Genomic DNA, 14,574 nt, shown 5'->3' on the forward strand with positions numbered 1-14,574 from the left:
TCTTTCTCAATTATCATAGCCAGGCTGAACTAATCGTACACCGTGAGCTATTGACAGTTAACAGAGACAGAAGCAAAAACTAAACAATTGAACGTTAGACCTTTAGCCCCTTGTAAAATGAAAGATCTTAGTTTAAATTCAATTATCCTCAATTGCAAATATATGTATATCCAGCTGTTTCTTCAATTGAAGTTTCTCTGTTTTCTCTAAGCACAGAAATAATCTTTGAGATATGAGGGTCTCTGATGATGGCGCTGAGGTCTAAGACTTTGAGATTGTAGTTCTGCGTAATCATCTGACAAGACTGATAATAAACATCGCAGTTGCTCATCAGAAAAAAAACCATCCTCATTATCACTGTTCACAAAGTATCCTGGACTGTTTGCTATCAAGCATCTTGCATTCCCACAATGTGTTGTCATTCAGCTGATAAGTGTTGGTGCTGAGGACTGCTTCAGTCATGAGAGAGAAAATGTAAGCTTGTCAAAGTACACTTAGATGGTCATTTCCTCTGCTTCTGCTCTGACATTCTTATTGGATAGCAATGATAGTCAGTGACCACTCTCAATTCTCTATCACAGAGGACTGTGGAAGCTGTCAATAAATAGCTTCAAGTCCAAAATTAATAAAATTCTTGATATTCTTGTATTATGGAATATGAGGAGAATGGCTTTGAGGTAGAAGATTAGACATGATCTAGCTGAATGGTAGAGCAGACATAATGGGCCAAATGGTCTATTTCTGATCTAATTGCATTTTTTCTATGGTTCTGCATTCAAATCTCCTCACACGATATGCAAAATCACCACTAACATGTAGGCTTTATTGATACAAGTCACTTCACAATCACTGATGCTTTCTACAATAGTAGTCCAGCTAAGCATTTGCTCCTAATAAGCATGGCAGCAACTCAGTTGTGGGAATCTGTGAGTTACTTGGCTTTGAAGTTATAATGACAATCCGATTATCTGCAAATGTGTTGAGAGTGATGATGGACCAGTCAGAGCTTGGCGATTGATGCAAACTTTCCACCAAAGGGATGCATGTGTCATTGTTCCATGCATAGATGTAGGCTAGTGATTCCTGCTTGGAAATAAAATATTTGTGGTCTGTTTCTGACAATAGGCATGATTCATAAGTGATCAGTCAGTCACTTCCTTCAACAGACTGGGAGAGCTCCAATTGCATTTCCAGATGCTTCTGTTATGACTAAAGTTTCCACGTGTGGGTTGAAATGCATAAGGCCTGCTGGTGATGTTAGCCTCACCTTCCCAGTGTTATGTCTGATTCTCCAATTGCATTGTACATCTTTGCACAGCAGTTTCTGAACAAGTTATGCAATCTCTGCTATTTTTGGAGCAAATTTGAGATCGAAGATGCTAGGTATAATCCCACTTCTTTCATGGTCGACAGGATTTGGAACGCATTAGACATCGTGTGTAGGCTTTTTCTCCAGCTGGTGTCATACTCTACCTTGGAAAGTCAATTTTGGCCGCTGTGAATGTGGCTTTGTCCTTGTTGAATATCAAATTGTGTTCTGCAAGTCATGTCAGAACCAATCGTAACCACTGCTCACGCTCTGCATTGTCCATTCTGTAGGTGATGGCATCATCACATAGGCTGACCATTCCCTTAACATCTGACATTTCTGAAAAAATTACATCTGAAATATGTTCGGTGCTCAACCTGCTCCAAATGTGTGTAATAAAAATTAGATATTGGCTTAGTTTAACTCGTGATATCTGGAGATAGCTCTGTCACTTGTCAAGCTTTGGAAAGGTTACAGCATCATGAAATTATAACGATAGTTACCGGATCATAAGAAGTGAACACTAGCTGTGTTGAACATCTTATGGTCAAGTTGAAGTCTATGCTCACCATTTCAGTGTTGTGAAACAACTAGGTTCAAATTCATAGCAATGAGTCAATTCACTCAATGATGCCATCTGCTTCACATTGATTCAACTGACACTTTAGCAGAGATTGCAAGTGGCAAATGTCTCAAATTTTATGACACTGTTGGAATTGATGTGTTGAGGTGAGAAGCATGACAGTACCCTTAATCTATCCAAATCTGGTAAATAAGGGAGGATTTGTGTAGTCTGTGTCATCAATCACATTAGCGTGTGGCTTGATGGAGTTTTCAAATTTGAATCCAATCTTATCGAAAAGGTTTACCTGCTATAAATTCAGCCTTTGCTCATGCAGGATGCGAACCTGTCGAAGTTGACATTTTTGTGACATATTGAATCTGATATCATTCTCAGTACTGGGATAATTAATTCAGCATAGTCTTGAAAAGCATCTGCCACAAGATTGGGAAAAGAATTGCACATTATAGCAAGAGTAAATTTTGTTGCTCAGTTGGATACTTCTGCACCAACTTCAATGAGAAGTGACACTGAGAGCCTGGCTGAGCAATTCTTAAAATAATCCAGTGCTTACTGTCAGTTACTGTGTACACATGCGGTACCCTTCTCAGAAAAATATTCCTCTAAATGGCAAATCGATAATGTCCTCTTATTTACCATAATCTGGGCACTTGTTTGAAGGGTTCTGATTGTAATGGGGCACATAGAGTCATCCAGCATGGAAACAGAATCTTCAGTCCAACTAGTCCATGTCAAACATGTTCTCAAACTAAACCAGTCCCACCCGTCTACATTTGGCCAATATCCCTCCAAACCTTTTCCATTCATGTACTTATCCAAATGTGTTTTGAATGTTGTAACTATACCTGCATCTACCACTTCCTCTGGCAGTGCATTCAACACGCAAACTACTCTGTGTGAAAAAGTTGTCTCCCCATGTCCTTTTTAATTTTTTCTCATCTTACCTTAAAAATATGCCCCCTCATTTTGAACTCCCTCACCTGGGGAAATGAGCTTTGCTATTCACCTTGTCTATGCCCCTCATGATCTTATAAACTGCCATAATGTCACCTTTCAACATCCTAAGCTCCAGTGAGAAAAGTCCCAGCCTATCCAAGCTATTTTTATAACTCAAACACTCCATTCCTGGCAACATCCTGGCAACCCTTTTTTCTGAACCCTTTCCAGTTTAATAATATCCTTCCGATAACAAGACAAACAGAACTTCACACAGTACTCCAGAAAAGGTCTAACCAATGTTCTCTACACCTCAACACGATGTCCCAACTCCTCTACTCAGAATCTGAGCAATGAAGGCAAGCGTGCTCAATGCCTTCTTAAACATCCTGTCTACCTGTGACGCAAATTTCAAAGAATTATGTAACTGAAGGCTGAGGTCTCTGTTCTACAACACTACCCAGGGCCCTACCATTAATTGTATATGTCCTACCCTTGTTTGTTTTACCAAAATGCAATACCGTGCATTTATCCAAATGGTAGTGTGTCTCCTCAGATCTTTTTGTCTGTAACTCTTATATTGTGTCAACAATCCTGAGTTGAAGGGTGTATTTTCAATGCATTTTTAATCTAACATGATGGATTGGATTTGGACAACCAAAGTTGTAGCTTTATCCAAGGTTGAATAAACATTCTTTGTAAGGAGACATTCACTAATTCGTGACTTGAAGATTTTTCAACAACTTAGTTATGAACTGGCTCTTCAGTTAGTGGATCACATTTGCCTCTAGACACTAAGTGCTGTTATACTGTCACATAAAGTTTAATGGCTCAGCATTTCCTTGGCGTCTCTGGCAGAATGTTCATCATTTGATCATCACACCTTTCTTTGACCAAAATATTTTTTGAGTAGCTACTGCCATATCAGATGTGTCTTCTCTGAGTTGCTTGAATACTCACTGAATTTCCGCTCTGAGATAACATACTAGTAATGTCTTTTTATGGGTCACTACTACCTGTGGATTGCCCATATCTGTTTTGACCAAGTAGGTCTTGAACCATGAAATGCAACAATCCTCGGTGAAGGAAGGAAGGAGCAGCAACTGGTAAACTTAAACCATTTTCCATCATCTCCCTTGCCACTTGTGATGTTTTATGCCTTGGAGACATGCAGAAATGATACACTCCAGATTATATAGGAATTTTATTTAATGCTTAAAATGTTTGATCTCATCCAGCCAGCAGTTTGATTCCAGTCTGATTTCTCTTTCTCAGTCACTATATCAACTTTAACTAATCACCACAGTGAGCAGTTAATAGATTCACCTAATCTCACATCAACCAAGTGAATACTACACATTCAAGTAAAATCTAAACAAATTGACCAAAACAATATGATATTGCCCTAGACTGATGAAAGGAGTGCAGAAAATGCCTGTTTTATATGTCTGCAGTTTGGGAAATTACATTGTACTGGTTATTGTTGTCTCTAGTGTGCAAGAGCGGATGTTCTCAAGCAAATATGTAGACTGGGATCCATATTCATGATCTCTATTTGCATTATGGCTAGAGACCCTGAAAATCTGATTTGGAAACAGCTGCTCCCTAATATGTGCAGTTCCTGTCATTAACTGCATATTATTTACTTTAGTAAGCACAAGTACTAGCTGTCATTACATCTTTTGTTTGAAGATTTAAGATGCCTTTTTTATATTTTTGAAGAATGGGCTTCGATTTCAACTGCTAACTAAAGAACAACTGTAAACATGCAACTGTCAAATATTTTTGAAGAGAAGTAGCACTGAATAATTCGACTAACAACAAGTTATTTTACAATACTAGGTTCCCAAGAGACCAAATAAATATTTTTTGAGTATTCGAGCTGAAGACATTATTCACATTTTGGCTATGGATGAGCATAGCTGAGAATTTTGGGAAAATTCCTCAGTGATTATTGTCTTCACCTGGTAAAGGGAAAAAAAAGATGGGCAATGGGCTGTATTTCAGGCCATTTTGCAAAGAGAACCCCAATTTGTTAATGGTTTTCTATGCCAACTGATAGATGAACATGACTCCTCACATTCCCAATGTCTATACATAATGAATGAACTATTGAGACAATGAACTAGTCTGACTGAACTTATATTGAATTTGAACTGCTCTTCTATTTTTGAACTGCATTGAGAAATATAACCAAGTAGACATATTGCTGCATCTCAGTATAGGTCATAGACAGATTCCTGATGAAGGGCTTATGCCCGAAACGTCGAATTTCCTATTCCTTGGATGCTGCCTAACCTGCTGTGCTTTAACCAGCAACACATTTTCAACCATATACTGTATCAGTTAATTTGACATGGGACTGTCAGTTTTGTCATACATATCTACCAGCAGCTATTTTTGAGCCAATAGAATCCATTACAAGCAGTGAGAAAGGTCGCCCTCTCTCATAGCTGCTACTCCACTGTTTTCTAATGATTATATGAACTAAAATCCTAGAAGGTTCAAGCCATTGAATTCTCAACCTTAGGTGCCTGCTAGCAATATGGTGACAAATGGAAATCAGGTGCTATTACTTTAAAGATTGAGAGATAGTTAGATGGATAATCTCCTTTAGGTCATTTTTACACTTGCTCTATTAACTGGTCAAGATGATCAGATACTTATCTCATCCACTCATGCAACATACTTGTGGGAAGTGAATTGACAAAGGGAAAATTGGAAGTAAAAAATTACTGTTATAATGCCTTTCAGATGCACTCAACATTTCAGACAAGTGGATATAGTCAAGCAGAATAGTATTCATTATCTTAACATATCTTGGTTAGAATGAAAACTGAAATATATAATGCACAAAAATGGTAAGACATTGAAAATGGGGTAAGTTCACAAATCTGATTCCAGATGCAATTCAGTAAAAATTATAAGGAACATAATTTATCATCAAGGATTTACCTGAAGAATCTGATCAAATCTAACAGTCAAAAAACTGAAGTATCTGAGCATGAACCCTGTTAACTGAAAGGTCTTGTGATAGAAGTACAGCAGCTATTCAGTAGACTAAACGTAGGCAGAACAAAGTGCATGGATGATAAAAACTCTCATGCACAATTAGCAAGCAATATTAACCTTACGGTTAACAAAACCAACATTGTCCGAGGTACTGAATGTATTTGAATATTAGAATGATCCACATTTGAAGTGTTTGCCAGATTGTTAACAAAAATTATGAGCATTCTCATACAGTTCAAAAATCATATGTAGGTGGGAGTTTGACATTTCACTGAATGCTTTCTTTTAAAAGTTTTACTGAAAAAGCAAATAAAATGCATGCATGTCTTATTCAGTACATTAAATATTCAGTTCCATTATTTTGCAATCCATTGTTGATGAGTGTTGAGGCAAACATTTAAAAGAAGAGAAACAGGTGAAAATGCTGTATGAAGCACATTTGCCTACATATCTTTAATGCCTGAGGATGCATAAAACTTCCTACTAAGTACTTGCACAATATCTAGGCACTAGATCCCACATTCAATCCCTGAAGTTTCCTGAATTTGCTGATAACAATGGCTTGAAACTTGGGCAGACTGTGCAATATAAGTGCAGTCCTTCCTGTCTGATGTTCCTCTATGGACTTGAATCAATGCACAATAGAGGAAAATTGTCCTCCTTTTATTTTCCCCCAACTCAGTCTAACATACATATTAGCTGTAAAATGTTTGTTAAATGGCCAGTGGTTCGCTCATTGTGTAAACAATGGCAAGGCCATAAATGCTGGACAGCCAGTGACACCTATGTCCCACAAGTGAATAAAAAAGAAATTCAAGATACTACACACCTAAACAAGAGGAAGCATTATTTAAAAATGAAATGATTTGTTAAAAATATTTGTTTTTTATTATTAATAAATGTCGTAAGACATAGAAGTACAACATTCAGCTCACTGAATGTGGTCCACCATTCAATGACTTCATTGCAGATCTGATAATCCTCAACTCCACTTTCTTTCCTCATTTCCAAAACACTTGATTCCCTTGCTGATTAAAAGATACTGAGCTACTCAAGTGTGTCAGCCTTGAGTATACTCAATGACCCAGGATCTAAAGCCATCGGTTGTGAATTCTAAGAGTTTCATGAGCCTCTGAGAGAAGACAGTCTTCTTCATCTTTGTCTGAAATGGGAACGTTTCACTCTGAGATTATTCCTACTGGTTGTAGACTCTCTGGCAAAGGGAAACAGCTTCTCTGTATCTACCCAGTCAAATGCCCTCAGAATCATACATGTTTCAATTCAATTTCCTCTCATTCCTCTAAACTCCATACAGTACAAGCCCACCTAGTCAACCTCTAATCATAAAAAAAACCCTCCTTGCCCAGAATCAAACTTTGTGAACCTTCTCTGGACTGCCTCCAATGCTAGTATATCTTTCCTTAGACACAAGGACCAAAGCTGTACACAATATTTCTAGCTGCCTTTATTGTTTCAGTCTGAGTGCCCTTGAGGTGGCACGGTGGCTCAGTGGTTAGCACTGCTGCCTCACAGCACCAGGGTCCCAGGTGCAATTCCAGCCTCAGGTGACTGACTGTGTGGAGTTTGCACGTTCTCACCATGTCGGTGTGGGCTTCCTCTGGGTGCTCAGGTTTCCTCCCACAATCCAAAGATGTATAGGTCAGGTGAATTGGCCATGCTAAATTGCCCATAGTGTTATGTGCACTAGCCAGAAGGAAATGGGTCTAGGTAGGTTACTCTTCGGAGGGTGGGTGTAGACTTGTTGGGCCAAAGGGCTGTAGGGAATCTTATCCAATCTAATTCAATTGTCTTCCCTTTGTATATGGATTCCCAATCACCCTGTGTTGCAGCTTCCCGTACTCTAACCACTTAAATAAATTCAGCTTTATCGTGCTTCCTGGTAAACTCAAAATTTCCCACATTATATTCCACTTGCCAGTTTTTGCTCACTCACTGAACTTGTCCATATCCATCTGGAAGTCAGTTAGCTCAATTGGCTGGATGACTGATGGCAATGCAGAGTAACGCTAATTTCCACACCAGCTAAGGCTCCTTCTCAAATTCTCCCCGCACTTGAGGCACAGTGACTCTCAGATTAAACTACCATTAGTTACCTTCCTCTGACGAGACAGCAGCCCTATTATCCGGGAGGTCTATGGCAACTTTACCTTTACCAACATCCATCTGTACACTCTCATTATATCATTCTCACCACCTGTTCCCTCACCTATATTTGTGTCATCCACAAACATTATAGTCATAGATTCACATCTCTCATTCAAGTCATTAATATGTATTGTAAATGATAGTGCCCCCAGAATTAATCTCTGTGGCACTCCACTCGTTGCAAGTTAATGTCTGGAAAGGACTCCTTTACCCTAAATATCTGTATTTTACGAGTTAGTCAATCCTCTATCTATGCTAATATACTATCCCTAACATCAATGACTTTTATTAAATAGCCTGATGTGCAATATGTTATCAAATGCCTTTTGGAAGCCCAAATATATTGAATTTACTGGTTCCTCTTTATTTATCCTGCTTGTCATCGTCTCAAAGAATTCCACTAAATTTGTCAGGCATGATTTATCTTTCATTAAGTCACGCTGACTCTACCTGATATCATGTATTTCTAAATACTCTTTTATCACACTTTTATAATAGACTCTAACATTCTCCCAATAAGAGATGGTTAGCTATTTGATCTACAGTTACAGGGGTTCCCCGATTTACGAACATTCAACTTATTAATGCTTGTACTTAAGAAGGCAATACCATACTGGGGAGTAATTTTAATGACCTGTACTGACTTAAATTTCCTGCACTGACAAATGGCTGCTTTATATTGTCCTGCACAGTGCTGCAACTTGCAAGCAAATTGACTTGCGAATGGACTCCAGAACAGAACCCATTCTTAGCATGGGGACTCCTTTTACTCAACTTCCACTCTGACTTCTGAATGAGTGTGCAGTTGACAGTTGTTCAATCCTCGGGGACTTTTCCAGAACCTAAAGAGGATTACTGCCAGTCAATCCATTATCTCTCAAATATCCAACTTCTGAAAAATTTGCTCAAGGGATGGGGGTCTTGTTGCTGGGTAGCTTATATGGTTCATCCCTCGATGCCCTTGAGAAGGTCATAATGAGCTGGCTTTTTTAACTGCAACAGTTCATGATGACAGACACCCACAGTGCTGGTGAGGAGTAAATTGCTGGATTTTGATTCAGTTACATTGAAGAATTAGGGATTTAATTCCAAATCAGCATGAATGTGGCTTGGAGGGAGACTTGAAGGTACTGTTGCTTCCATGCATTGACATTCTGTCTTTGTAGGCAGTACAGAACACACATTTGCTATCAAACAACCTTGGTGAGTTTCTCCAGTGCATCCTGTAGATAATACATGGTACAGCCACTGTACATCAGTGATGGAGATAGCAAATCTTCACATTGATGATTGGACTGTGAATCAAACGGCTGCTTTGACCAGAATTCAACTACCTTGGTGCAAAAATGAATATTGTCTACATTTTGCTTATATTACATTAAGAGCCAATAATTTGAATATACTTAAATTTGGAAGGTTTAGCTCTACCTATAACAATTGATGTAAACATTGTAACTAAACTCAATTGTAGAAAAGAATAAACTCATTAAAATATTTGGATTGTACATACATACTTGCAAAAGGGTGTTGTTCTCAAATTTATATTCATTGTCTAAAAGTAACTGAAAGGAATATCCATTATATTTATAGTTCATTGGCTATACAAATTAAAAGGTGCAGGTGTAAGTCAGAACAGTTCCTGTCTCCAGTCTAAATGAGTATGTCTTTCACACAGTTGAGGTTAACAGCTACTCAAGTGTCATGACAACAATGCTGTAAAAAGTCCCACACACTCGGATTCAGTTTCTTTGGACATGTCTCTTGCCTTCCACAGTTCTGTGGATCCTGCTGCAATTCCACATCACTGTTTTGAGGAATTATCACTTATAAATTTCCATTCTAATGCAACAGCAATAATCCCTGCTGTGCGCATGCCTTCTGCATATGTAAACCAAGTGTTGTTAGTTTGCAATACATCACACCATGCTGTAAGAATTGTAATCACAACTTCTCTTACCCAGCTAACAAGATGTACTTCATTAGAACGGGGCTTCAATCCCTTGTTGATGGATTTTGAAGCCAGGATAGAATTTTGGTTAAACTGGAGAAGGGTGTTTCAAATGGACCCCAGGCCAGATAGGGAAAAAGGGATCCTTTTTCTTGATTGTAAGATTTTTCACATTACGTATCTCTGCTTTCAGGCAAAAGTGAGGACTGTAGATGCTGGAGATTAGAATCGAGAGCGGGGTGCTGGAAAAGTAAAGCAGGTCAGGCAGCGTCCGAGGATCAGGAGAATCGACGTTTCGGGTAAAAGCCCTTTATCAGGAATCGAAGTTTCGGGCAAAAGCCCTTCAGCAGCTCTGATGAAGGGCTTTTGCCCGAAATGTCGATTCTCCTGCTCCTTGGATGCTGCCTGACCTGTTATCTCTGCTTTCAGCCTACCAATCAGCACAGTATCCTAGCAGTCCTTTCTTTTGATGTTTTCAAGACATTTAATTTTTCAATACTTTTAACCCATTTATTGTTAACAATGCAATGAATATTACATTATCAAAGTGATGCATGTGAACATAGGACAGGTGATCGCAAGGGACAAATAAATGTAATTATGATCATGGATACTTTCACCTACACTTTAAAGAAATTGCAATTCCCAGGGATTGATGTGGACGTGGGATAGGGAGCTATTCCACTACATTAACAAGCTGGCTCAGGGAGATGCAATTGGGTTTCGGCAGGAGAGGTATGGATGACTTTAAAGAAGGGAATCATTAGTGATGAAGAAAAGAGTCAAGCAGAAATGAATTGCATTGAAGAAGAATTAAATTGAATTAATGAAGAGGAAAGAAGTTAGAAGTGGCCTAACAGGGAAAATGTTAAAAGTACTGACAGATTGAGTATTGGGAAGCATGAAGAAGTAGGAGTGAAGAGGGTATAATACTAAGTTGGATTAGCAGCACACAGTGGAATTAATCATCACTCTTGGTAACCACTCACCCATCCCACATGCCTACTCACTCCATCCCCATGTCTCTGATTCACCCACATGACTCCTTCCACATAGTTGTCATATTCAAAGGCACTTCATACTCAAAAAAAACCTCATCCATAAAAGCTAGTCAAAAAATGCAAACGTCAAACAGTTCAAGTGGTCATTCTGTTAAAATCAACAAATGACCAGCTCCACTTACAGCATCAAAGACAGGAAACATTCTTGTACGGCTATCAAAATGTGAACACAGCCTACATGTGCATCCCTGATGGTTATTGACAATTTGAAACTGAGCTATGGTTTCTTATAGTTCCAGCCATCAAAACACATCCTGGGAAACACGAACAATTGATCTGAAACATCAGGTTGGCCTTTCATTTTAAATCGCACTTAAACAAACTTAAAATTCCAATCTAAAATAGTGACCCACACAGATAGTCCTCTGCTGAAAATATGTTGCTGGAAAAGCGCAGCAGGTCAGGCAGCATCCAAAGAGCAGGAGAATCGACGTTTCAGGCATGAGCCCTTCTTCAGGAATGTCCTGAAGGTAGATAGACCTCTGCCGATTTCTCCATGCCGCAGGGTATTACAGTTTCCTCTTAAATTGATCATAAAAGTCTCACATTTTTATTCTTAATAATAAATGAATAATATGATGGAGGGAGAAGAAAGTAGAAGTAATTTTTTCATTGCCTTCCTCATGTGTGTTTTTCCTGGGATCCTTCTCCTCTGCCTATACATTGCTGTTGTTTCTGAGGTTCTAGCTCTCTTATCAACACCACGGAAAGTACTCTGGTTTTGCTACTGACCATGGCTCATAGCAAGGAATCCTTACCTACATTTGACTTCTAGGCTACTATTGCCAATTGAAATGGTGTCGGCTATATGAAGATTAAAAACTTCTGCATTTAATACATTCTCTTTATTACAAGCTCCTGTTATTTCTTGCTTTATGTCTTATTCAATGGTATGACTACTATTTGAGAGCCTAAGAAACTCCCACTGTCATTTTCGGACCTTTGTTATTCCTAATCTCAACAAACACCATTTCTGTATCTCAATCCTCTGAGCCACAATTCTTTCTCAGTATTAGCATTATGTCACCCTTCACTGTCAGGGTGAGACTTTTGAATTTTCCATTCTGTCAGGCTTTTCACAGTGTTGTGGAACGTGTGAATATTTACTCCTGAACTTTGGTCACCTTGTAACCATGTCCGTGTAACAGCAATTTATTCAAAACTATGTCTAGGTACTGTTAATTCATACTTCATACTACAGATTACATAATTAATCTAATAAAGAGGAAAAACCTCTGGTACCTGTTAAGAAACAAAGGATGCGGCAGTTGCTATGTTAGAAACTCTTTGAATGGATAAATTAAGATGGCTGAATGTCCTTCTTAATTATCACTATCTTGTGAACTGTTCAGCAAATTGTGTTTGCCGATTCTCAAAAACACTAAATGATCTAGTACTTTTAGCAATATTATTACTCGATAGCTGGCCTATCTGAAGAAGGAAAGTGATCGGTAATATTACTGGTAGTCAATTTAGAACAAAATTTAGTTTATATAATTGAAATATTGAGAAAGGATATATATATTTATCTTTTTTTATTACCTGACAGGACAACTTCAATCAAATCTCCCTCTTGAATATCTGTCGCAGCCTTCACCAACTGTAGGATGTTTTCTGAATTAGGTTCATGTCGAAATAGCAGGATTTTATCATACATTCCATAAAATCCACATTCAGGAAACTGAAATTAAAGAGATTAAAATATGAATAATCAGTAATATAAAAAAGGTACAGTTGTCTGGTCCTGTGAAAGAACAATAAATTGGTATGAAACAATCTGGTCATGATCCAACATAAAGTAGTAATTATATCAGAACTTTTGTCCGACACTAATTTAGAAGTTGCGTATTTACAGTCATAACGGAATTCTTTATTGGTCACTTACCCTTTAGATTGCCAATGGTACAGGAAATATAACCATCTGGACATTCATAGTAATGTGTCCCGAAATAATGTGGGAAACTTCTTCGAACAAACCCAGGTACTCCCATCTCCCCAGCACACGTGACTTATGTGGGTCAGGTCATTAAAACTTGAAACGGTTAAGAAAAGATTTACAAGAATGTTGCCAGGGTAGGAAGGTTTGAGCTTGAAGGCGAGGCTGTATAGGTGAGGCTGATTTCCCTGGAGCATTGCAGACTGAAGGCTAACCTTATAGAGGTTTATAAAATCATGAGAGACATGAATAACATAAATAGACAAGGTCTTTTCCCTGCAGTGGTGGAGTGCAGAACTAGAGGGCATAAGTTTCTGGTGAGAGGGGAAAAATTTAAAAGAGACCTAAGGGGCAATGTTTTCTTGCAAAGGGTGGTGTGTGTATGGGATGTGCTGCCAGAGGAAGTGGTGGAAGCTGGTACAATTACAGCATTTAAAAGACACCCGGATGGGTACATGAATAGGAATGGTTTAGAAGGATATGGGACAAGTGCTGGCAAATGTGACTAGACTAGGTTAGGATGTCTGGTTGGCATGGACGAGTTGGACCGAAGGGTCTATTTCCGTGCTGTACATCTTTGACTGACTCGATACCAACCTGACCTCAATGGACAGGCCTGCTCCTCAGGTTTGGTTGGTTGCTTTCTCAGAATAGCAACCGAAAGGTTTCCAGCCACCGCTGTTCCAATTTATCTGAAAAGCAGAAAATGGAACTATCTGCAAGGACTACAAGGTCTTGAGGCCTGCCTCATATAGATGTTTCGTTTAATGGGTACATCAAGAGTCTCTTCTCCTGTGTCATTTGAATAATTCTCCTGGCCTGCACCTATTGCAGTTCATATAGTCTGTTGCCCTGAACAAAGCCTCAAAACCAGAGCATTATAATTATAGTAAGGTTATATTATATACATTGGATTAATGGGGTCAAATCGTATAGGATTAAAGTGGGAAGAGGCTACTAAGTTGGGATGATTAGCCACAATCATATTGAATGGAGGGGCAAACTCAAAAAGCCGAATGGCCTCCTCCTGCTCCTATTTTATATGTATATATGTTTCAATTAGCAGCACGATTCCTTACACCATTTGTGCTTAACACTTAGAAAAGTTGTCTGGATACAAATCAGAGCTAAACTGATCCCATTCTTTTCAGATCATATTTAACATGTACACATGGATCATGTGTAAACTTTTTCCAAGTAAACTACACAGTACAGAGTACATTGGGTGTATTGAAATGTTGAGGTGATCCAGGAACAGAGCTGAGATCTGTGAAGAACTTTGTGCTTCATTTGTGGGTAGCAAATTTTCAAGCAATTGATGATTGGTTCATAGAAATTGCACCTAATCAGAAATGTTTATTGTTTCTTTTTGTCCAGAAGTGTTTTTAAATTGTAATATTTGTTATTTTGGACAATTTTATTGTAGCTTGGAAGTGGAACAAATATCCATCTTTCTCAACATTGTTTTCCTGTCTTTATAAAATGGCTGGAAGGAGAACTTGTAACACAATGGGTGAAAATCCTGCCCCTGAGCTAGTAGCTGTATGTTCAAATCCCACTCCAGGACTGGATGGCCAAGGAAGGTGTGTCCACAAGACAGCCAATAGACTGAGAATCAGTGCA

General features: G+C 38.6%; 1 protein-coding gene across 1 annotated transcript in view; it reads right to left on the minus strand.

The window, feature by feature from the left end:
• prkd1 (protein kinase D1) overlaps nucleotides 1-12,690 on the minus strand; it is a 181,437-nt gene extending 168,747 nt beyond the window's left edge. The window contains exon 1 of the mRNA XM_060828378.1: nucleotides 12,558-12,690. Coding sequence (XP_060684361.1) covers nucleotides 12,558-12,672 — 115 coding nt within the window. The 5' untranslated portion in view covers nucleotides 12,673-12,690. The remainder of the gene's footprint in view (nucleotides 1-12,557) is intronic.
• Nucleotides 12,691-14,574: the final 1,884 nt, after the last annotated feature.

The sequence above is a fragment of the Hemiscyllium ocellatum genome, chromosome 8 (genome assembly GCF_020745735.1).
Source record: "Hemiscyllium ocellatum isolate sHemOce1 chromosome 8, sHemOce1.pat.X.cur, whole genome shotgun sequence".
Taxonomy (NCBI): domain Eukaryota; kingdom Metazoa; phylum Chordata; class Chondrichthyes; order Orectolobiformes; family Hemiscylliidae; genus Hemiscyllium; species Hemiscyllium ocellatum.